The 24,892-nt window shown below is 40.7% G+C and overlaps 1 protein-coding gene across 7 annotated transcripts in view; it reads left to right on the top strand.

Annotated features, from left to right (window-relative positions):
* Positions 1-8,826: 8,826 nt before the first annotated feature.
* ERI1 (exoribonuclease 1) overlaps positions 8,827-24,892 on the top strand; it is a 94,390-nt gene continuing 78,324 nt past the window's right edge. For 2 of the 7 annotated variants that reach the window (XM_044760480.2, XM_044760482.2), the window contains exons 1-6: positions 8,846-9,103; positions 13,043-13,221; positions 16,337-16,547; positions 20,697-20,780; positions 22,140-22,249; positions 24,295-24,409. In XM_044760480.2, the coding sequence (XP_044616415.1) occupies positions 8,996-9,103; positions 13,043-13,221; positions 16,337-16,547; positions 20,697-20,780; positions 22,140-22,249; positions 24,295-24,409 (807 nt within the window). In that variant the 5' untranslated portion in view covers positions 8,846-8,995. Of the gene's footprint in view, positions 9,415-9,892; positions 10,189-11,229; positions 11,439-13,042; positions 13,222-16,336; positions 16,548-20,696; positions 20,781-22,139; positions 22,250-24,294; positions 24,410-24,892 lie in introns of those variants that run through there. The other 5 variants (XM_044760483.2, XM_044760479.2, XM_014831027.3 and 2 more) reach the window with 5 other exon arrangements.

Here is a 24,892-nt window from a genome sequence, read left to right as displayed (position 1 = left end):
CTATGATGAACAAAACACCAAATTTTAAACAAAGACAAGATGGTTTCTGGGTGGGTGAAGATTTGGTGGCGGAAAGCTAAAATAGTTTTCTTCAGAAGGTTTCTATTTTCTTCATGAAGCACGAGGTGAGGTCATCTGGTGAGTAAGGGGGGGAGCAGATGGGAGGTTGGAAGTGAGAGCAGAGAAGATTTGCATAGGATGTGGAGAGGGAAGGAATGATGAGGAGAGACACATGGTAGGGGTGCCAGTGGGGATCAGTGCCCGGGGGAAGCGCTGATCATTCACTTATCATGGCACTATCTACCTGTGGTGTGGTCCCTAAGGCACCTGTCAGAACTCAGAGCAAGCACAGAGAAGGCAGACAGATTTATCACCATGGGGGTTCAGTCAGGGGAAGAAATTTAAGATACTGGCCAGAGGTTTACTTTTGAAAATGGACCATACAAGCTTAGCTGGTGAGGGAGGAAGTCAGATCATGAGAAATAAGCTAAGTCAAATGTAAAATTACAGCTCCAAAATAGAATGTAAATGCCATATGTTTTGGGCTGAGTTGTGTACTCCCAAAATTTGTATGTTGAGGTCCTAACCCACAGTGCTTCAAAATGTGACTGTGTTAGGAGACAGGAGTGTTTAAAGAGCTAGTTAAGTTAAAAGGAGGTCATTATGGTGGGCCCTCATCCAATAGGACTGGTCTCCTTATAAGAAGAGGAAATTGGGATACAGATAGTTACAGAGGGAAGACCATGTGACGACCATGTGACGGGAGAAGATGGCCATGCACAAGCTGAGGAGAGAGGCCTTTGGAGAAACCAACCTTGTAGACACTTGGATCTTGGTCTTCTGGCCTCCAGAACTGTGAGAAAATAAATTTCTGTTGTTTAAGCCCCCCAGTCTGAGGTACTTTGTTATGGCATCTCTAGCAAACTAATATACAATATATCTTAATATTGTAGAAATAATAATGTAGCTTCATAACTCATTAGCCTCTTTCTCTCATGAACCCTAGAGAAATTCTAGAATTAAGAAAAAAAACATGGATTTGAGAAATGAAAAGCAACAAAAACAAAACAAGAAACTCCTTGGGAATCTGAAGGCAGTTTTGAAATGATGCGGGAGCCACATGTGTTTATTTGGGGGGGAGGAGGTGCTCATCCTGGGGTAGTGAGTGAGCAGGAGCAGCCATGAGAAGGCCTGCAGGGAAGCAGAAATCAGCAGCAACATCCCCAGCCTGACCGTGTCTTATATCACAGTAGCAGCATTAGGGCACCTGGCAGGAGAAAGCGGTTGATGAAAACAAGAACAGGCTGACCAGCTCCCCTGGTGTTCATTTCTTTGCCTCTCCCCCTCCAAATTCTAGGGCTGGTGGATTACGAACTGGGAAATCGGTCTCTCAAAACTACTTCTTCCAGAGAGATGAAAGGTGAAACCCTGGACTTAGTTGCCTGGTGGAGTGACAACAAATGGGAGTGATTAGCACTAATTCTGTGGTGACTGGGGCTCCCTGGCTTCCTTCTTAAATCCATCTGGAGGGTCACACATGCCTCCTCCCCAGTTCACATCACCAGACACTGCCCTGCGCACCTGAGCTCACCGGCCAAAATGACCTGGCACCTGTGGAGGAGCAAAGAGACCACGAGATGCAGATAACAAACTGAATCACAGACACCAACTGAATCAGAATCATTAGAACAGATGAACTGAGAATTTAAAATATGCATAAGGAATATACTTAAGGGGATAAATGAAGATATTAGCCATATGAGCAAAAAGAAATCACTAACAAGTGGAAATATGAGTTAGGAAAAAGAGAAATTCTGAGGGGCAAATGGTGTGGGTCTGGCCTCAACAAGATGGAGGGGCTGCTGCAAAGCCACTGGCAGCCACACAGACAGCCTGGAACGGAGGCTCCCAAGTTAACTTCTCGAGGTTTTCAAAAAACCCACAAACTACTGAAATTGTTTTCTCTGATACCGCTATTGGCTTATTCAAGCTGCTGGCTAACCCAAATATGTGCACACCAATCACTATTTCCAGACTGTGGCCTCTTCCCTCCCTCCTTTGTCTTTTAAATCCTGCTTTTGTCTTTGTTTCTTAACAACAATGACTGCCTTCTTCATGTGACGAAATTCCTGAAGAAAATTAACTAAAGGTCCTTGAGTTATTCTTCGTCTAAATAGAATAGCTGGAGGGAAAATACAATAAATGAGAAAAATGCCAGGGAGGTGATGGGGTTCAGGGCAGGCCACCCCAAGATGCACCAATCTGGTATGTGGAGTATTTCAAGCTGAAGACAATAAAGGCTCAGATTCAGTAAGAATATTCAACTTTTCCCCTCTGACTGCCTAAAAGAAATATAAAATAAAGGCCTGTGCCCAGGACAGGCCATCACCATAGATAACTTTGGGTTCCAGTAGACTGGGAGGATCCTTGCTAAGCCCACTCTTATCAAAGTTCTATTTGCCATACATTTGCTTTTCCACTTCCATGTGGGTTGCCTTCCTCCCCTTTGAAGACCCAAACCACTACCCCAAACGTCCTCCTTGTCTGGAGCTGAAGATACTTAAACAGGCAGCCTTGGCCAATTGGCCGAGTTGCTCCGTTTTCCTGAGCCTCTCCCATGTATACCTGTTATAAAGCTTTGTTTATTTTTCTCCTATTATTCTGTCTCATGTGAATTTAATTCGTTGTCTGGCCAGAAGGACCCAGAGAGGGTAGAGGAAATGTCTTCCTCCCCTACAGAGGATACAACTAAAGAATAAGTTAGAGATTTGTAAAATCAGATTGAGGGGCTTTCCCAGGAGGCAGTAGGAAAAATAAAGACCCATGGAAGACATAAAAGGAAAGATTCATGTAGAGGATATGGAAGGGTGAAGCATAATGCCAATATCTAGATATTATGGGTTCAAGATGGAAAGGAGAAAAAAATTGGAAAAGAGGATACATTTACGGAGTAATGAAGGTAAAAGTCCCTAAATTAAAGAAAAATGAAAGATGTCAAACTGAAAAGAGTCACAGAAAACCAAACTGAGACAAAAAAGAAAAATCCCTACCTTGACCCATTAAAGTGAAATTTAAAAACATCAATGACAAAGATAAAATATGCAAAGTTTCCAGAGAGAAAGGGCAGATTATCTAAAAAAGAGCAAGAATCACGCTGACATCAGACTTTCAAAGCAACATTACATACAAGAAGAAAATTAAGTAATATTTTTAAAGTATTGAAGGAAAAGATTTTGGAGGCTGCCGAAAACATTATACTAAATAAAGAAGTCTTCTATGCAATTCCCATGAAATCAGCACGACTACCATTAGTATTAACGTATCACCGAGGCTCCTGGCCATCGCAATAATAGAAGAAAAAGATAAAATGGGTGTAAGGGTAGGAAAGGTAAAACTAAAACATTATTTGCAGAACTAGGATCATCCATCTTAGAAAAAAACCAACAGAGGAAAAAAACTATTAAAATTCATAAGAAAGCTTAGCAATGATAAAAATCAATAGTATTTTTCTCACCACAAATAACGAACCTAAATTAAAGAAAAAAATAGGGGCCAGCTTGGTGGCGCAGCGGTTCAGTTTGCACGTTCTGCTTCTGGGTGGCCCGCTGTTCGCCGGTTCAGATCCCGGGTGCCGGCATGGCACCACTTGGCAAAAGCCATGCTGTGGTAGGCATCCCACATATAAAGTAGAGGAAGACAGGCATGAATGTTAGCTCAGGGCCAGTCTTCCTCAGCAAGAAGAGGAGGATTGGCAGTAGTTAGCTCAGGGCTAACCTTCCTCAAAAAAAAAAGAAGAAAATATATATAACATTCAAAATAATATAAAATAATATACCCTTCATAATGGCAACAAAACCCATAATGCATCTAGGAATTAATTAACCGAGAATGTGCAAGACCTTCATGGACAAAATTATAAAAATTTAAAGACATAAAAGACGATCTAAATAAAAAGTTATATTTTTCAATAGGATGACAATATTAATGTGAGTTCTCCTCAAATTAATCTAGCGGGTTCAATTTTAATCCAAATTTTTGTTGGATTTTTTTGAGGACCAACAAATTTGTCCCAAAATGTATGTGAAAGATCAAAAAATCCATAAGTAGCTAAGTCAGTCTTGAAAAACAATAAAGAGGAGGAATTTGTTTTATAAGATATTGAGACATACTGTACAGCCAAGCAATAAAAACAGCGTAGGAAGCGTGTGAGAACAGACACCAGAGACCAACAGCAGGATGATCAAATACAAACGTAAAAGCATAAATGTAAATACACAAATGCGACACCGGGCAGCAGTGGGTAAACGACTTAGAAACAAATGGCATTCTACCCCGTAAAGGTCACGTATTTAGTTCAGCCTAGAACAATATACAAACCTGGTATCTAACACTATACAGATCCATCACTGACAGCGGATTAACTCAGGGACATTGCAGCTAAATGAAGGGCGGGTACATCTTTCACTGGGGTTAAGAAGAGAATAACCAATTCCAAAACCTCTCCTTTCAGCTTGGGCCATACCCGAAACATTTAGGGAGGCTTTCCCCTTAGCTCTCCAACTAGGGCACGTATTTTCTAAGCAGAAGGCACGAGCATCATTGGGATTTCTCCCTCGGTGGTATGTGGAAAGTCTCAGCAGAGTCAACATGTCACAACATTTGGGTCTCCTGCATGCTGCTATCACACAGTCAAATGAAAGGATGTGACACTGTGGTCTTTCTAGAACATTCCAGGCACATTCTCTGCTAAGGGCCTTTTCACTTGTTGCTTGTTCTACCTGAAACTCTCTTCCCCAGATATCCTCACAGTTTGGTCCTTCACCTCCTTCAGGTCTTTGCTCCAGTAGCACATCATCAGAGAGACCTCCCATAACTACTCTATTTAAAATCCCCCCTCGTCCCCACATGGGGATCCCCCCATTCTCCTTACCTGCTTATTTTTTCTCCATATTGTAAACATTTTATTTATTTCTTTTCTTTATTGTCTGTATTCCACTTCTTGAATGTGAACTCCACTAGGGCAAAGAGCTTTTGTCATTTTGTTCAATGCTCATTCCTGACGCACAGAAGGTGCTCAATAAATATTTGTTGGAGGAATGAATGGTTCTAGTGTCTTAGCATTCCCACAGATACAGGCAACAGTACTAAGGTACAAGCTCATCATTTGCAGTGCAGATAAATTATTAGTCCTTGATAGTGAATCTTCTTAACAGTTGTGACACATGTTCAAATCAAAAAGTTCAAGTGCAACAGTTTGTTAACTACCGCTTATTAATGTTCATGTAATGTGGATTCTGATAGTGTTCACTGGTAGCCGTGCATCAGGACTCAGAGTCATTATCTGAAGAGAAAATGAATAAATTCTGGCAAAAAGAGTTTATTGGTTCAGGAGTTGTGCCTTAAAAATCTCAATGATTTCTGGGGCTGGCCCAGTGGTGCAGTGGTTAAGTTCACACGTTCCACTTTGGCAGCCCAGGGTTTGCGGGTTCGGATGCCAGGTGCAGACCTACACACGGCTTGTCACGCCATGCTGTGGCAGGCGTCCCACATATAAAGTAGAGGAAGATGGGCACAGATGTTAGCTCAGGGCCAGTCTTCCTCGAAAAAAATAATCTTAATGATTTCTGAACCTGTAAAACTTGGTTTATAAACACAAAGGTAAGTCTGTAGTCATGAGGTGAAAAATACAGTCCCCTTAGGAAGAAACAGGTGACATCAGAAGTAGAACACCTCTGGTAGATTTCCAGTTATGTCCCTTTGTCTATTAGGGAATTATATGCCCTCACACATTGCCACGTGACTTGAAGTGATCCTGTATTCGTTAATTATTTTTATAATAATGCTGAATAACGAAGCATCCCAGTGGCTTACAATCAGCATTCATTTTGCTTCCTCACAGGTGTGCAAGTCAGCTGGGATGGCTCTCCTTCAGGACGTGGCTTTCCTGGGCTCGTTTGCCTGAAAACGTCTTTGTCTCACCCTGCTGAGTAAAGAATTCCAAGTTGAAAATTTTGTTTTGTTTTTGAACTTTGAAGTCGTCGTTTCATTTTCTTTTGGCTTGTAAGATTTCTAATGAGAAATCTATGAAAATTTTTTTTTAATGATATTTGGTGAGGAAGATTGGCCCTGAGCTAACATCTGTTGCCAATCTTCCTCTTTTTTTTTTCTCCCCCAAGCCCCAGTCCATAGTTGTATATCCTAATTGTAAGTCATTCTAATTCTTCTGTGTGGGATGCCAGCACAGCATGGCTTTATGAGTGGTATGTAAGTCTGCACCCAGGATCCAAACTGGCAAACCCCAGGCTGCCGAAGCAGAGTGCACGAACTTAACCACTCGGCGACAGGGCTGGCCCCCTACGAAAATTCTTTTTGTTCCTTTGTATATAATGAATCTTTTTTCTCTAGCTGTTTTTAAGATTTTTTTCTTCATCACTGTTTTCCACCAATGTGATTATGATATGCCTTGGTGTAGTTTTCTGTATGTTTACCTTACTTGGACTTTTTTGACCTTCTTAGATCTGTGGTTTATAGGTTTCATCAACTTTGGACCATTTTTGTCCATTATTTCTTCAAATATTTTTTTCTCCACCTCCGTTCCCTTTATGAGACTGCAATTACATATAGATCAGGCCTCTTTGTATTGTCATGAGGCTCCGTTCATTTTTTTCCAGTCAATTTTCTCTGTGTGCATCATTTTGGATTGTTTCTATTGCTATGTCTTCAAAGTCATTACTTTTTTTTTCCCCTGCAGGGCCTAATGTACTATCCACCCCTCTTAGATATTTTTTAAAATTTCAGATATTACATTTTTCATCTCCAGAAATTCTATTTGCTGATTTTTTTTTAATCTCTTCAGTTTCTTTCCTGTTATTTTTTCCTTTAAATCCTTGAGCATATTGAGCACTTGTTTTTGCTTGAGGAAGATTTTCCCTGAGCTAACATCTGTGCCACTTGTCCTCTATTCTGCATGTGGGTCACCGTCACAGCATGGCTGCTGAGGAGTGGTATGGGACTGCACCCAGGACCCAAACTCATGCTGCTGAATAGGACCATGGTAAACAACCACTAGGCAACAGGGCTGGCCCTGCGCACGTTTATAATAGGTGTTTAAAGTCTTTATGTGTTAATGACATCATTTTCATCATTTCTGGACACGTTTCAATTGACTGACTCTATGATATATTTCCCTACTTCCTGGCATGTATTTTTGACTGGATGTCTGATATTTTGAGTTTCATGTTGTTGTCTTGGATTTTACTGTAGTGTTTTAGAGAGAATTAAACTTTGTTCTGGCAGACAGGTTACTTACAGTCTGCTCTTTTGAGAGTTTGTTTTAAATTCTCCAAAGGGTCTACAATATCTTTTACTCTAGACCCTAGAGGCCAGGGCTAGTCTACCTCCCTACCAAGGTGTGACACCTCTGGGATCTCTACCGCGTATTTCAGGTATTCAACAAAGTCTCTCCACTCCGGCTGCAGGGAAGTCAAATGATTCCTGGTCCTGTGTGAGCTCTCAGAATTGTTGGGTTTATGGTTCCCCAATAATTGTTCTTTCCTGGCCCTCTGGAGTTTCACATGACATGTTCACTGATTTTTATTCAGCTAAAGATTCAAGAACACTCCTCTGCAGATTTCTGAAGCTCTTTGTCTGTGAACGCCACTCCACAAATTCCAACCCACCTGGCCTCCCCAAATCTTCTAAACCCCAATCCCCATCTTCTCAGTTCAGTGAGACCTCTGTCTTGTCAGGGAGACCTGGGTCTCTGAGTGCCCCTTCCCTGCACCTCTAACTGGAAACAGCCTGTTGACGCAAATAATCCATCACAAATCTATAAATCAAACTTGGGATGAGTTTATTATGAGCCAGATTTGAGAACAATATAGCCTGGGAGAGTACTTCCACAAAGGAATGGAGCACTCCAAAGAAGCAGGGGAGTACAGAGTCAAGGAATATACAGTCAAAGAGCATGCATCACATATGATTGGAATGTCCCTTTTACAACAGTCACGAGATTGCCCTGTTGGCACAGCGATTGATGGACCCAGCAGGCAGCAGGTCAGTTCTCTCGAGCTGGGTCACAGGGTGAGTGTAGCAATCAGTTCCTAGCCCACAGAGAGATGCTCACCGGTAAGGAAATGCCAATGTGGGAGAAGCTGCACCTTTATCTTAAGGGTATTTGTTCTTGTCTTTGAGACACAGCAAATGCTTAAAGCAGCTGTACAGTGCATGCTCAGTGGCCACGTCAGGCCCCTTTGGAAAATACAAGGTCAGGAGGAATTAGTTTTACACCAAACGGGCTTCCTCATATTCTCCAATATCCTACTGCTTGCCATTTGCTGATCAGGCCTCTAGGCAGAAAGCCAGGGTGATGCACAGCTCATCTCATTCGTTTTTTTTCTCCCAGGTCTAACAGTTCAGAACTGCCTGTTGTCCAGGGTTTCAAAACAGTCGGTTCACGTATCTAGTTCAGTGTTCTACTAAGCCCAGACCCATTTCTTCGTCTTGTCCAGAAGCGGATGTCTTGCACTTCTTATGGGAAATGTACGTTGTTTTCTAAATATTTGCTATGGTTTAAATTCCTATAGGGTCCCCCTCGTTTTTCTTCTCAGGAACCGTGGGTGGGATCGTTTACTCCGGTAGTGTCCCAAGGGACTCGAAGCTAGCCTCTTGCGCACCCTCCACAGGACCCCCGTCCTGCGCGCGCGGGGACCTCTGAGCCCTCCCCACCTCGCGTCTCCCGCCTCCCCCGCGCTCCCGCCTTTCATCCTCCCTCCCCGGCGGCAGATGCGCTCGCGCCAGCCCACTGCGCCTGCGCGGCGTGGGGACGCCGCACGCTCCCGGAAGTGGGAGGTGTCCGCTCGAGTTTGTGTGGCCGCCGCCGCGGGAACGCTAGCCTGGTAATTTTTCAACGGAGAACGGCGGGGCGTTCGGGCTTGGCCGGTGAGAGGGCGCGCGGGCCGGGCGCCGGCGGCTCGCTTCTTCCGAGACCCCCGGCATGGAGGACGAGCAGAGCAAAGAGCCCGGCGGCGAGGCCGTGGCCCCCGCGCCGCGGGAGGAGCCGCGGCCGGAGCGTGGGGAGGAGCCGCGGCCGCCCAACGCCGAGGTGAGAGCCCGCCCGCGCCCCCTGCTTCTCGGGTGGCCCGCGGGAAGCGCCGCCCGCGCGCCTCGGAGCCCAGCCCCGGCCGCCGTCCCTGTCCCCAGCTCCGGGACCGTGCCTCGGGGTGGTTGTCATTGAGCCCCTGTGGTCGGGATTACTTCCTGGATGAGCGTGAACAGTCGAGACTGTGGTTCTCTGAGTTCTGAGTGGGAATCCTGCTGTAAACATTCCGTGCGTGGTGTCGCTGCGGTCGTTCTGTCTAGTCTTTGTAGGTAATTGGTAGGCTATTTTTAAACAAATCGCATCGTATGCTGCAGGTATGTCACTTTTTATGATCTTTAAGCCTGTCTCATTCCAGCCTTAACAGAAGGTGGTTGTTTCTCTTAGTTGGAGCTTGGTCCTTGATTTTTGCCCATTTACTGCTATCTCACATAGACATAGTATATGACTGATTTTCTTAATGATTTTGACAGTTCTCTGGTAGTTCCTAGTTACAGAGGCAAAATTGTAAAAACGCGCTTAAAACTTGTTTACTCATCTTAGTTAACGAATATAGTTATTTTGACCAGCGCTGCGGATTGTAAATAATCTGATACCAATATTGGTGTTTTATTATTATTATTATGAATATCAAACAAATGTTGAGCCCCTCCTAGAGTGGGTACTTGGCTGCCTAGCTCTTGCTCCTCCTCCTGCAGCCGGTTCTTCGCACAGCAGCTGGGATGGTCCTTTCATGACATCAATCTGTCCGGGTTACTCCTTCGTCTCCAGCGTGCTGCCCCGCACGACCTGGCCGCCGCCTGCGTCGCTAACTGCATCGCGCACAGTGCTTCCCTATTGCTCCCTCTGCGCCTGGCTTCCTTGCCACCTTTTATGGTGGAAAGTCTTTCTCTTTGGGGTCTTTGTATGCTGCCTGGGTCCTGCATGCTCTTCCTCTGGGTCTTTGCATAGTTATCTCGTTCTCCTTAAGGTATTGCTTTTCAAAGAGGCCTTCCACATCCCTCCTCTTTAAAGAACCGCTCTTCCACCGCATCTCCCTCTTCAATCTGAGGTACTCAGTGTGTGAGTATCTCAGCGTGTAACATCGTCGTGTAAGTCACTTTAAAAATAATTTTTCAAGTTTCTTTTTAATAAGAGACGTGTGATTGAATATGCTTCATTATATTTGAAAGTCTTGAAACTTTGAGATATAATGACTTAAAGCCTGGGTCTATGTTCCGAATTGGTTTTAGTGACTGTCATATGTTAAAAACCTATTGTTGGATGCTCTTAATCAATGATAGAGGCTTTTTAAAAAACCTCAATTAAGCAGAGTTTTTTGTTGGAAGTCGGCTAACTGAATTTGTATTATCCCTAATGTCGATTATTTTGTAAACTAATAGATGTTGCATTTTTATATTTTTAACAGATAGGTTCAAATTTTATCAGAATTCTTCCTTTGGAAGAATTTTAATCAAGTTAAATTCTGCATCTAAGTTTTGTTTTTTAGTGTGCAGATGCAGAGTTGTTTTTTTTTAATAGATGATGCAGTTTTTTGGGGACAATAAAATAACTTCTATTTTCTTTTGCCACAGAAAAAGTTTCTTTTGATAAGCAGTTACTATTTAACTTATTGTTAAAACATATTTCATCTTGAAACAACAAATTGTGTTTGTTAAAAAAAACAACTCTAAGGATCAAGCTATCCTTTTTTCATCACAGAAAATTACAATTTTGGAATACCTCTATCTTTTTGTAAAAGAAAATGTGTAACTCATATTTAGGTTCAACAACACTTAAGTACTTCACAGTATAGTTGGTAAGCCTCTGTTTGGTATTAAAGGGTTTCATGGTCACGCTCCCTAATGTACAGATTCTCTTATTTGGGATAATATAAACCGTACAACCACTTACTTGGACACATGAAAATTGCGAAATCCCACAGTACTGAGAAGGTGGATATTCCTCTCTGTGCTGTGGAGTCTGTGCCACTTCCTCATTATATGGCCAGTACTGTATGTGGCATGTGACAGATGGGCATAGAATTGGGGAGGATGCCATTGTCAATGTATGTATTATTTAGTAAACTAATTTTGTTTTTGTAGATTAACAATACGTTGTAGGGTTTTTAATATTTTCTTTCTGCTCCTTAGCAGTTGGCTTAAGTAAGCATCTTTCTTTGGACACCATTAGTGTAGACCTGACATTTGGGAGGAAATACGAATCGATCACTGAGACCTGGACCCTGGCTGTGCCCTGAACTTCACTGGAGGAACAGGGCTGGAGTTAGACCGAGGAGAGGAAGCAGATCTTTACAGAAATCCTGCCTTATAACATGCTAGAAGAGGCCTGAGTGTTACTTGTGGGTAATGTTTGTAGCTACAGTTTTAGATAAGGATTAAGCAAGTGAATCAGACAGAGGATTTAGCGTTGAGAAAACTTGGTTAAATTAACTGAGACAACAGTTTTGGTAGACAGGATGTTACTCAGTGTTGACCTATATTTTAAGCTGACTGCAGATGAAGTTTAAAATTCAGTGTAAGTTTAAAAACAAAGGATAAATTATGCTGATTAAATTCTAATGATAAAGTAAGCTGGTATTGTCAATTTATTGTATTATTGAAAGCTGATTGTTTTCTTAGCTTTAGTCAAAGATCAGTGTAGTAAAGTCTTTTAGCTGTTTGTCAGCAAGGAATTTGAGTATAGTTATTATTCAGTTAATGCACAGTTCACGTGTTGGAACTGTTGACGTCCTCCTCAGAGGGGGTGGGAGCGAGCAGTTCTTGAGTACTCGAGCACAGTACCTAGCATTGCATTTCCAGTAAATGTGTGTTGCATTAAATTGAGAGTTTAGAGTGAGGAACAGTCCCTGAACCATCAGGATCAGTCCTAAGCCAGGGACTGTGGCCTGTCAATGGTTACCGCTCCTTAATCTGTAATAAAGTTCACAGGGGGTTAATGTGGTCAATTCTGGCTAACTTAACAAGCTTTAAATGGGTTAATAGAAAGTACCAATGTGTTTTTGAAAATTCTGGAACACCTAATGTTTGTAACATTGCATGTGGAAAATAATTAACTTTTAAATGAATCTTTGAAACATACCATATTAGTAATTTCAGGGACTACCTGTGGAGTGATGAAATTGTCATGTTTTTTCTTAACACGGATTTTTGGTTTAAGAAAAGAGAAAAGGTTTATAATACAGTAACTGTATTTTCCTGAGCAACTGGTGTAGCTGTAACTTTTGGAAATTATGTGTTTTACCTTGGGTACTAGGAAGTTTTGAACTGCATTTCTAGTTCATTTTGTTTTTATATTGGGGAATTTCTGTTCACTTTGTGAAATGAAAGGTTAAAAAATTCTCAGAAAGTTACTGAGTTATACACGCGTAATGTTGCGAAGATTAACTTAAAAACTGGTTCGTTTGTAAATTTTAGAGTATTGTCTGTGAAAAGGTTTGTTCTGCAGTCTGTGTTGCTAATAAGTTGCCATCTGTTAATAGCCACTGTGGCTATGGTATTAGGAGCCTTGCTATACAGAATCTCATTTAATCCTTATAATAATCTTGCCTAAATACTGTTTATCATTACCAAACACCAACTGCCACTTAAGACTATTATTATTATGCCCTATTTTATAGATAAGGAAACTGAAGATCAGAGGCTAATAAGTAACTATGCACGGTCATGCTGCTAGCTAATGGTCGGCTGGGGCTCTGTGCTGAGGTGGCTCTGACCCCAGCAGCCAGTGCTCTTTTTACTTAGCTTGCCTGTAAGGACCCTCATGACTCAGAAGAGAGCACGGTAAATTGTGTTAGAAACACATCCTTCTTCTTCCTATCCTGCCCTCCCTCTGCTAGCGGCAGTAGGTACTTTTGGTTGAACACGTAGCACAAAGAGACCTCAGGAGTTCGAACCTTCAAGATGTTTATACTAATTATAAGCTATCCCTTTTTTTCTTTTGTAGAAAAAGCAACGATGTAGATTTGATGGCCAAGAAACAAAAGGATCTAAGTTCATTACCTCAAATTCAAGTGATTTCAGTGACCCAGTTTACAAAGAGATTGCTATTACGAATGGTTGCATTAATAGAATGAGCAAGGAAGAGCTCAGAGCTAAACTTTCAGAATTCAAGCTTGAAACCAGGTAATTAAAAATCACTTTTTAAAATTATAAAAGTAGTACATGCTCATCCTAGTGAAAACGCTGAAAATGTAAGTCATCTGTAATCCTACATAAAAAGGTAACCATTATTAACAATTTACGTAACAGCTAATTTACATTCTTGTACGTGAATCTTTGTGTGCAGCTCTGATTGCTTCTGTCCGTCTTTTAGGTGATAGGCTAGGATTGCTGAGTCAAAGTCTATGAATATTTTGACAATCTACCAGCAGTGGTTAGGAGTATCTGTCTTTCTATGCCAAGTATGTTTTAGATTTTTTTAGTTCATTTGGTTGATGGATTATTGTATCTTGTTTTATTAGTGAGATCGAATATTTTCCTTTTGTCCATTTGTATTATTTTTATAAAGAGAGTTTCTTTGAAATCAGGCAATTTAAGAAAGTCATTCACCTACTGTAAAATATTTTTTTCCTATTTTAGTTTCTACAAATATGCAGAATGATAGTATACATTATGTTTAACTGTAAATTGAATGAGAAAACAGTGCAGCTTAGCCAACTCTATTTGTGTGTGTGTATGTGTATTTTAATGAGATGTATACATACTTAAGTTTTTAATAACTTTTTCCAAAACAAATCACTATTTTGACTTGGGGCATGGGGCAGGAATGGCCTTTAGAATCCAGAAAAACGTAGAGATTTTTGATAGACAATGGAACTGCCAGGCATCAAGAAAAAAATTAACTACATGTAATAGATGAAAACTGTTCTTGTTTCTGGGTGCCCCTGAATCCTTACTCTCTTATAAGCAGTATTCCCCCTCTTTGCTTTAAAATAGAGCTTCGCTCCTTTTCAAAAGAGCACACATATATTCTTTTCCCTTCCAGATTGTCTGCATCGTAATTCGTGAAGAACGTTTTTGCCTCATTTCCCCCTGACTCTTTCTATTATGAGGATATAATCTGTAGCCTGTGGAAGATTTTCTGAGCAAAATTTCGGTCCTTCCCAGGTGTGAAGATCAGTTGCTCACTCCTGACTTGCATGGAGCTAGAGATCTAGATGTGTGTCTATCCATTTATTCCACAAGCGCTGACTGAATTCTGAGCGCTACACTGGGCATTGATGTTATAAAGGTGAAACAGATCTACTCCCTGCTGTGGAAAGCTCACCGTCTTTGGGAAAAACACAGTGGTAATCACAATACAGAGTGACCAGGGCCACATTGAAGGCCTGGCCAAATACAACATGAGAACACAGAAGAGAGTCTGTCTCAGGAATTCAAGGGTGACATTCGAATGGATGTGCCAAACAGAAAGGGGAGGAGGATGTTTCAGGCAAAAAGAACTCAGAACTCCTAATTTCTGTTTGTATGTTTTCTGCTGCATGATCTTTGTTTTTCTTCAGCTGTTGTACAAGCAGAGTTATAGAACGTGATGAAAGCGCACTGCATAGGCAGGCAATGACTTGTGGTATGTTTTGTCTGTCATATGCGATGTACTGTGGGGAGGGGAGCATCTGAAGGTGACACTGAAATGATAGGTCGTAGTCAAATTGTGAAGGAACTCCGTGCCAAAGTCTGCATTTTACCTTGTGAACTGAAGGGAGCCACTGAAGGTATTTCAGCAGGAAATTGGCCTTGGGGCTTAGTTCTCAAGTAGGGTAAAGAGGGGACAGGAGGGTTGTGATGATGGAGGCATTTGCTGTAGTCCAAGAAGCTAATGGGAGCCATACCAGAGAGAATAAAGGGGAACCAGATTCTGCATGTTTTTCTGAGTTGGAATTAGCAGAAATGGTGATTATTTGGATGTGGAGGGGCAAGAGAACTGTTTAAGATGTAAGTTTCTCTCTGGAGCAACTGATTATATGTTTGTGTTGCCCTTGGGTTTGCAGGCAACCCTTTAGTAAAGTATGGTTCCTCCAAAAAAGAAAGAGAGAAAGAAAAGAGAAATTGAGACAAAGTCATCCAAAGCTGTCACATGACACAAGGGTCACTCACAGTACCTTAATATGAAAGGGTTAAGGGGTTTCTTTCCTAGCTGTTGGTAATTTGGAAAAATCTCAAGCAAATAAACACATTAAGACACTTTGTCTTAAAACAGCTAACGGGTTAATTATCAGTATTTTCGTGGGTAGAATTGCTTGTCAGTGGTAGTGTAGAAAGGAAAACAAAAGGTTAAAGCAAGTTTTTTAAATAGTCACTCATCGGTGATGTGACCAAAATGCCTTACTTGTCACTACACATTAATTGCAATTTAGATCCTCTTATTTTTACTGCCATTTTATATTTGCAAGCCATTACCGGACCCAACCAAGTAATGCTGAAGGAAGTCTGAGCATTGGTCGTGACTTTTAATTTTTTGAAGAAATACGTATGGTTTGAAGAACGTGACCACCACTGCAACCGTTGTTATCTGTTAGAACAATCCTTTCCCCACCCCACTGTTTGTGGGACATATATTTCAAAAATACTCACGATACTAAAATCTCCTACATCCTGTTCTGTCCATGGTGAGTTAAGAAATCTACTTCCAGTTAAGAACCTACTGAATAGGACGTGTTCTCCTGGACACGGTTTACTCTACATATCTTCTAAATTAGTTTTTCTAGTTAAATAGCTAACATGTTCAACTTTATATACTGGGTTCATAGTGCTTTCATATTTGGATGGATTTTTTTAGTTGTCTAACCCATAAAAGCCAAAAGAAAGGAAAGAGATAGCACAATATGTTCAATTCAACTGGATTTTCATACTCTGAAATTTATATTTGGCCAGTAGAATAATGCAATATTAATTTCAGTTCTTGTATCATGTGTGTCATCTTAGTATATAAGGCAGTGTGGCGTTGTAGGTGGTCTATGCTGACAAGGCTTATGGTTTGTAGAACCAGTATATATTAGAGAAAATGCTCTTATGTAGTATAAAAATGAAGTTAGTTGCAAAGGAAAATATTGATGCTCTGTTAAACATTTTAATTAGTTCTTTGCTAACTTAACTTTGAGTCTTGCTTTCTTTACATTTATTTTAGCTAACATTTGCTAAATTATGCTGTAACTGTGTTCAATCCAGTGCCAGCAGGTAAGAGTTCAGGTTCTTGAGTGTAAGATTCACCTAAGAGTTCATTTTATTCTTATTTTTTTAGGGGAGTAAAGGATGTACTAAAGAAGAGGCTGAAAAACTATTATAAGAAGCAGAAGCTGATGTTAAAAGAGAGCAATGCTGCCGACAGTTACTATGACTACATTTGTATTATTGACTTTGAAGCCACCTGTGAAGAGGGTAACCCACCTGAGTTCATACATGAAATAATTGAATTTCCTGTCGTTTTACTGAATACTCATACTTTAGAAATAGTAAGTGAATTGTTATATTTTAATTTTATTTTAGCAGCTGTTCTGGAGTTTGCTAGTAAGATGAAGCATCTCATTTGCTGTTTTCGCTAGAATTAGAATTCTAAAGTGGGCTTTTTGCTTTTGCTGTGTCTTTTGTATCAGCTTGATTAATAGAAAAGCAATAATAAAATAATTTCAGAGTCTGCTTCTCTTCTTTTCCAGTAGCAAAAATTAGGGTGTTTTTTCTGTTTGTTTAGAACACACATCTGGCTGGACATCAGAATCTCCTAGGGAGTAAAAAAATAAAAATACTGATGCCTGGCCTCCGTCCCAGAGGTTCTGGTTTAGTTGTTCTGTGGTGGGGCCCCTGCTGTCAGCATTTTTTTTTAAATCTTCTCAGTTGATACACAGTCAGGATCGAGAACTGCTGCTGTAGACTAGTTTGTACTCTGATGTCTAACAATGATAATTTACAGACATCGCCTTTCAGCTTAGAACTGGCCATCTTTCTGGTGAAAAGTTCATGGGGGAACCGACTCTCATAACCTTGGCGTCTAAGCCATACAATATATGTGCTTTAGAAACTTGTCAGTGCATTGTTAGTTCAGGAAGTCAGCGGGAATTATCCAGAATAATACTGTTTGCCTTGTAAAATCTGAGTGAGGATATATCATAGCATCTCAAATGTCCAAAAGTTACTTATGTGGTATCTCCAGTTGCCCCCACCACACTGGGAGTAAGTATAACAAGGCTTTGTATGGGGCTGGCCCGAGGGCTGAGTGGTTAAGTTTGTGCACTCTGCTTCGGGGGCCCAGGGTTTCACCGGTTCAGATCCTGGGCGTGGACATGGCACCACTCGTCTGAGACGGTGCCCCATATGCCACAACTAGAAGGACCCACAACTAAAATATACAACTATGTCCTAGGGGGATTTTGAGAGAAAAAGCAGGAAAAAAAAAAAGGAACATTGACAGCAGTTGTTAGCTCAGGTGCCAATCTTAAAAAAGAAAAAAAGGCTTTGTGCATTAAGGTGCATAGATTTTTTTCTTGGTATTGTTCATAGCCTCTTTTAATTATATTCTTAATCAGCCTGTTTACCTAATTTTGTTGTCCAAAGCAGATTAAAGATCATCTGGGCATCTTGGCATCCAGACATAACTCAGTAGATTGCACTTCTCTCTTACTCGAGGTTGTTGCTCTCGCAATTCTCCTCCCTTATTTAGACATTAATGATTTATTGCTTTCTACTGTATTGTTTCCATCACATACAAACATGTTGGTATTTTTCTCACCATAAAAAGCCTTCACTTGATCTCACTTCCCTGCCAGCTAGCCCATTTCTTTGTTCCTATGTGGCAGATTTCTTTGAAAAAGTTATGTCTGTTTCCTCCTATTCTCTCTTAAACCCACACCACTGTGGATTGAAGTTACATGTTCAGTCCTCTTCTTCCACTAAAATTATTCATCAGTGTCATCTTGACCTTTACCTAAATCCGGGTAGAACTGATCACTCTCTCCTTGAAACACTTTCTGCAGGTGACTACCAGTACACCCCATTCTCTGGATTTTTCTCCACCCTCATTAGGTTCCCCTTCACAGTTTCCTGTGCTGGTTCCTCCTTTTATTCCCAGCTTCCTCTTCTCAGATGCCCCAGTTCAATGCGAGGTCCTCTTTATAGATCTCCTCCCTTAATGATCTCATCTATCATCTAGTTCGATAGCTTTTAGAAACTATATGCTCATCACTTCCAATTACATGTCTTCAACCTGGACCTCTGCCCCGAATCCAGACTGCTTCCTTAATATCTCTACTTGGACACCTAAACACGTTTCTTAACATGGCCCCAACTGAATATACCCTCAACCTGTTTTATCTTCAGGCTTCCATAGCTTGAGCGATGGCGACTCTGTCTTTCTAATTGCGCAGTTCAGAAACGTTGTGGTCATCCTTGACTCCTCTGTTTCTCTCACATCACACATCCAGTCCAACAGTGACTCCTGTTTGCTCATATATTGAGAACCAGACACTCAGCTGCACGGCTCTGCCTCTAGTGTGAGCCCCAATAATTTCCTGTCTGGATTTACTGCGTTCACTATCTAACTGGTCTCTGCGGTTCAATCCTTGTCCCCTACAGCCAGTTCTCAACATAGTGGCCGTAGCGATCATTTCACTCCTCTGCTCAAAACCCTTCAGTGGCTCCCCAGTTAACTTAGAGTAAAAGTCATATTCCTTATATGATCTGGCCTATTGTTACTTGATGGCACCATATTGACCTGCTTGCTGTTTCTCAAAAATGCCAGGTGTGCTCCACCCTCTCCCCTCCCAGGGCTTTAGCTCTAATTCTTTCCTTCAGGGGTCCTGCTGCTAATTCCCTCCCTCCCATGCTCCCTCCCTTCCTTCCTTCCTCCCTCCCTCCCTTCCTTCCTCCCTCCCTCCCTCCCTTCCTTCCTCCCTCCCTCCCTCCCTCCCTTCCCTTCCTCCCTCCCTCCCTCCCTCCCTTCCTTCCTTCCTTTCCTTCCTCCCTCCCTTCCTTCCTTCTTTCCTTCCTTCTTCCCTTCCTCCCTTCCTTCCTCCCTCCCTCCCCTCCCTTCCCTCCCTTCCACTCTCACCTTCTAAATAAAGCCTAACTGGTCATCTAATAGTGTAGCTTAACCACCCCCACACACCCAGTGTTTCTGAGCCCTCTTACCTACTTCATTTTTTGGCTTACTATGTAATTTATTTAAGTGATTATTAAATATTTGGTCAATGAATGCATAGTTCTCTATAGCATCGTTCTGTTCAAAGTATTAAATAGTGAGTCAGATTTCATTAATGTTATGCTTAGTATTACCTCCTTGTAATGGTAAGGGAAGTTGCCTTATATTTTTGAAAGATTTTCATTTAAAATTATAAACAAAATTTTGAAACTTAAAAGAATGTAGACTTCATTTATCTATGAAATTCAGTTAAGTAGAATTTTTCCTTTTCCAACATGTCTGGTAAGTAAAGAGGATCAAACTTTTGAAGTTGAAGTGTTCTTTGCTGTTCTTTAATTTTGCTGTTTTACAGTTGTTAATAAATATTTATATAATTTATCTGCTTAATAGTATGTAAAAAGAATTTATGCTTAGGAAAGATGAGCATTTATTTTTCTTAATTCTTTCATCTTCTACAAAGAATACTCTTTGTCTTTTTCTCCATATCTGCCTGCTATTAACAGTTGATGCCTGCAAATCTTCAGGCTTTGAAATTGTCCTTAATGTTTAACACATGACTTAGTGTGATCTGATTTGGGGTTAGAGGAAAAGGCAGCTGGCGGCCTGAGTCTGGTGATAACCACACTGGCTGCACTGAGTTCACGGAGTGCTTGTGATCAGAAAGTAAGAAGGCAAGCTTGACAGCTTCTTGAGGAAGTGAAAAATTGCTAAAAAATACAGTATTGTCACCCTTTAAACTACCACATATATAGTCAAATTTGGACTATTCAGAATTCAGTTTAATGGAATCTTAACATAAAAATAAGGACTATTCAGGAGTAAATGAGAGCAATAATCTGGAGCTAATTTCTTATAACTGAAGACTGGCATTTCTTCAAAAGAATTTATTATTTGAAAAGCTCTTAGTATCTTGAAGTAGAGCTTGTATTAATAGACTTTACAGTTTCAAAATACTACAAACAAAATTATCAACATTTTGCTCCTCAGGAAATGTTCATTTAAATTTTGGTTTGAGGGCTTGGTTTTAGACACTTGCTTTATCTTAAAATTTTTTAAGGTATGAAACAATTTCTTTTTTCTGCTTTTTCTCACCAAATCCCCCTAGTACATAGTTATATATTTTAGTTGTGGGTCCTTCTAGTTGTGGCATGTGGGACACTGCCTCAGCATGGCCTGATGAGGTGCCGTGTCCGCACCCAGGATCTGAACCAGCGAAACCCTGGGCCACTGAACCCGAGCACGGGAACTTACCCACTAGGCCATGGGACCGGCCCCTGGAACAATTTTTTAATTAAAAAAATTAGAGTGCTTTGGGAGTAGGGAATTATCCTTAAATTGTTAAAACTCTAGAAAGGTCTATGTCATGAGCACCTATAAAATTACAACCGCGTGTGGCTGAATTTGTCATGTATCATGTGTCATGTATCTTAAGTCACAGGAAATGCTTTAACTTCCTGTCTTTCCCTTGTAGGAAGATACGTTTCAGCAGTATGTGAGACCAGAGATTAACACACAGCTTTCTGATTTCTGCATCAATCTAACTGGAATTACTCAGGTTATAATTCTGTGTTCGTTTTTCTAGAGTTGGAAAGAAGTTTCGAAGTTAGGGATTTATTTCATAGTTTTTCAAAATTGTTGTTGTAAACAGTTTAAATTAATGTGATACTTTCCTTGCTTGTTAAAGATCCTTCGTATTTTAATTTTTAAAAAATAGAAAAGCACATTTTACACTTGGTAAAATTTTTCTCAGCCTTTTCTTTTAAGGTTTGTAACAATGAATCTGAAGGTCTTAGGTGTTGGGAGCATTAGTAAAGTCAATGTTACTATGCTGAACTTGGAGATAAAGTTTTAAAGTGTGCCTGTTTACAACCTGACTATAGCTCAGTTTTCCTTAGGTCTCTGATTTTTAGTTGTGTTCTAATGTGGTAGCCCTAGGATCATTTACTTAGTTCCCTTATTTATTCATTCATTCACTCAACAAATATTTGAGCGCCTACTATAATATTTGCCAGGGTACCACGGGAACAGAGATGATCAAGTCAGTCCCTCTCCTCAGCTCACTTAACGATCTCTAATCAGGAGGACAGACAGATTAAACCGGTGGTCAGAATATGATTAGGAAGACTGACAAGTCATTTGGTGTTTGATCGGGGTACTATGGGCACCTATACAAAGGACTTCCTATGACAGAGGGAATGGAGGGCTGTCCTGGGAAACACTTCTTCAAGTTGCCGAGCTTGGGCTCCATCATGATAGGTAATAGGCAGAAAAGAAGAGCTGGGTATTTCAGATGTGAAGGGTGCAATTGTAGGTAGTTTGGGATGATTCAGGTGTGTATGGGCTAATAAGAAAATGGTCACAAATAAAGCTAAAGTGAAGGTCAGAGGCAAGCCAGGTTGTGAAGAGTCTTGTGTCTTTTTAGCCCGAAAGCCTGGTGGGGTGTTGGGAGGACTGTGAGTATGGAAGGGTTGTGGTAGAGCAGATTTCCGTTTTGGGAGGCTCAGTCTGACAGCAGTGTGCGTGTGTCATGGGAAGAGGTGAGCTTCGGGATGGGGGAACCCCTTCAGAGGGAGGGCTGTGGCTTCCAGCTGAGCAGAGTTCCCTCTCTCAGCTCCGGAGGATTGGTGAGCTGCCAGGTTGAGGCCTGAAGAAAGAGCCACTGGGGATGATCTTAAATCTTCGTTTGGGGAGGATTGTGTACTTCAGTTGGAAGCAGTCTCTAATACTTGGCTATAAACACTTTTTAATTGTCTTAAAAATAAAGTGTTAGTGGATCTCCACCGCAGAAATCATGAAGAGTTTAAACATCACAGAAGACTTTCTCTCTGTTCCTTTCCCTCCGGTGTTTGTATCGGGTTTTGTAGGACTACGTGTAGCTACCGTGAGTTTCATAAAGTTTACTTTGTCTCCTCAGGATCTGGTAGACGGAGCTGATACCTTCCCTCAGGTACTAAGAAAGGTAGTTGACTGGATGAAACTGAAGGAACTAGGAACCAAGTATAAATATTCCATATTAACGGATGGGTATGTATTTAGGGAAATTATCTTTTTAATCGACTTTGTAAGATTAAAGATGTCCTTATTCATTTTACTTTCAGAATAACCATAAAAATATTATTTAGTAAAGATGCTAGAGTCCCTCACAGGAGACAGTACTTGTCCTTTCATGTTCTTATTCCTAGTTAAACTAATTTAACTAAATTATTCCTGTTAAATTAGAGATCAAAGAGAGGAGGGAAAGCAATGATAATGGTCTAATCTGGGAAATCTATAAGACTAGAGAAAGATAAATATTAACATGTGAAACTGAAGTAACTTTATTAAAACTCTGTTTTTATCAGGACACTTTCTTGCTCAGAAAGTCCAGACTCTTCAGTCTGGCTGTCAGGGTTCTCTCATCTGATCCTGCCCCACCTGTGCAACCACATCCACCAGCCGTTCTTTTTCACCCCAGTCAGGCTGGCTGTGAGTCACAGGGTTTGTCCCTTCTCTATGTACTCGCTCATGCTTTCCTCTCTACTGGAAGGAAGGCTCTCATCCTTGACTGCTGCTTTGTCGTCATTCAAAGCCCACTTTCTGTTTACTCCAAACACTGGAACTCATTGATCTTTTCTTTCTTGGCAGTCTTATAGCGTCTATATGTACCATTCATGTTGACATCTGACTAAATATTCTGATATCTCAACTTTATGTTTGTAAGACTTACATTTGCAAGGAGATGAAAAATCCTTTCAGAGTGCGGACTTTGCTCCTTGATAGTCTTCCATAATGCTTACTGGAGTGCTGGGCGCAAAATACGTTCTCAGAAAGCATTTGTTAAACGACAGGCTACTTGGGCAGATGAAAGCGCTTGAAACAAGGATTACGGCATTGTGCTGGGGCAGCTCTTGTCCCATGGTGCTGTTGAGATTGAAGAAAGTCCTAACGCACTTCTGTTTCAGACTGTGGACAGTTTGTGCGCTGAAGCTGGGGTGTCACCCTCGTGACGAGTTTAGAAGCCCTCACATACAGGAGGGGAAGAACACGGAATTTAATCACATCGTTGTTGTGTTTTGAAATGGAAGTTTGGGAAAATGTTGATAGACCTCTTTAGAAATCTATTATTGATTTTAAACCTGAATGAGCAGCGCTTCTGCTCAAGTATACGGGTGTTTCTGTCATAACACAGTATGTGCGACTTGGTAAAAACCTCATACTTTGGGGCAGATCATCAAAACCTGTGCAATTTTGTAACCAGAGCATTAAAAAACCAATAATGAGTACCTCTAGAAGCAATTTGGACAGCCCGGGAAAGCAGCGCAGGGTAGGTGGACGTTGCCCCCGAGGATCTTACAAATGCACAGAAGCAGCAGGATCCTGCGGATGGGCACTTGTTTTTAATTTTCTTAAAATGCACTTGAAAATACTCCTGTTGTCAGTGCAGCAGCTGAGTTGAGAGCTTTTTTTCTTTCCTGCTGAAGGTTATAATTCCTACTGCTGTTATTCTGACTCCATCTGCCTAGAAAGAACCATGTGTGAACCAACACAGTTGCCACGCTATACAGCCAGTATTCCCCTACCTCCATGGGATGATGAGTGTTGTAGAAACTGACACTGTAGCAGAACGAATTATATTCTACCTGCTTGATACCAACTACTTTTGTCTCTTTCGAGTATTTTGTTCATGTTTTTGATTTTTGTTTTATTTCAAAGCACACCCTCAAAGAATTTCCTGATATAAACCTGGCATTAAAAGTAAGCTTAGCAGTTATTTTAGAATTATGAAAAAATACTCAACGAACTAGAGATCTGCCCAGGTAATCAGAACCATAAAAATGACCAAGATGAGCCTAATAACAATCAGTTTGTGGCAAAAATTTAATTCACCTGACTTCTACTTTTCTTTGTTTTTTTAAAGGTTATTTTTGTATTAGTATTTTGGAGGAAGAGAGGTTAATTTTCTAAGCTTAATGTTGTGTGTGAATATAAGGTGATGTGTAAATAAAAAATAGAATGACTTAACATACTCATTTGTAAGAATAGTATAGCATTTATTTTATCCATTTTTTTCCCTGTTTTTGATTTTTAAGTTCGTGGGATATGAGTAAGTTCCTGAACATTCAGTGCCGGCTAAGCAGGCTCAAATATCCTCCTTTTGCTAAAAAGTGGATCAATATTCGAAAGTCCTATGGAAACTTTTACAAGGTAAAATTTCTATATTTTATTGACTACATTGCTCTTGATGATAAATTTATTATATCTTACCTGTACGTAACGTGATTTACTGGGTGCTTTTCACAGAAAAAGGCCATATAATTAGTTGTTACTTTTCAGATTCCAAATTAATTATGTTCATATGAGTTTAGAAAGTTAAGCTATTTTTCTCATTCGTACTATGACTTAAATGGGTTAACTATATATACATGATCTTTGATAACAGAGCTTTGAAACCATAGGGGTGTTCAATATGTAGATTGTTTGTGGAACAAATGCTCCCCACTGAACTTTAATTTTATCAAAGTTGATACCTAGGTATCATGTACATTTTTAAAACAGTATCGCAAAGCTTAGGACAAACTGCAGTCTTTCGCCCTGGCCCTCACCAGTCCCTGTTCTCCTGAGGCAAACACTTTGAGCTCTTGAAAGCTATTTCGTATACTAGTAACCTTTATATTTCTAAATTATATG

The sequence above is a fragment of the Equus asinus genome, chromosome 27 (assembly GCF_041296235.1).
Source record: "Equus asinus isolate D_3611 breed Donkey chromosome 27, EquAss-T2T_v2, whole genome shotgun sequence".
In the NCBI taxonomy this organism is placed as follows: domain Eukaryota; kingdom Metazoa; phylum Chordata; class Mammalia; order Perissodactyla; family Equidae; genus Equus; species Equus asinus.
The sequence above is the reverse complement of the archived record's forward strand: the minus strand, read 5'-3'. Positions and strand labels throughout refer to the sequence as shown.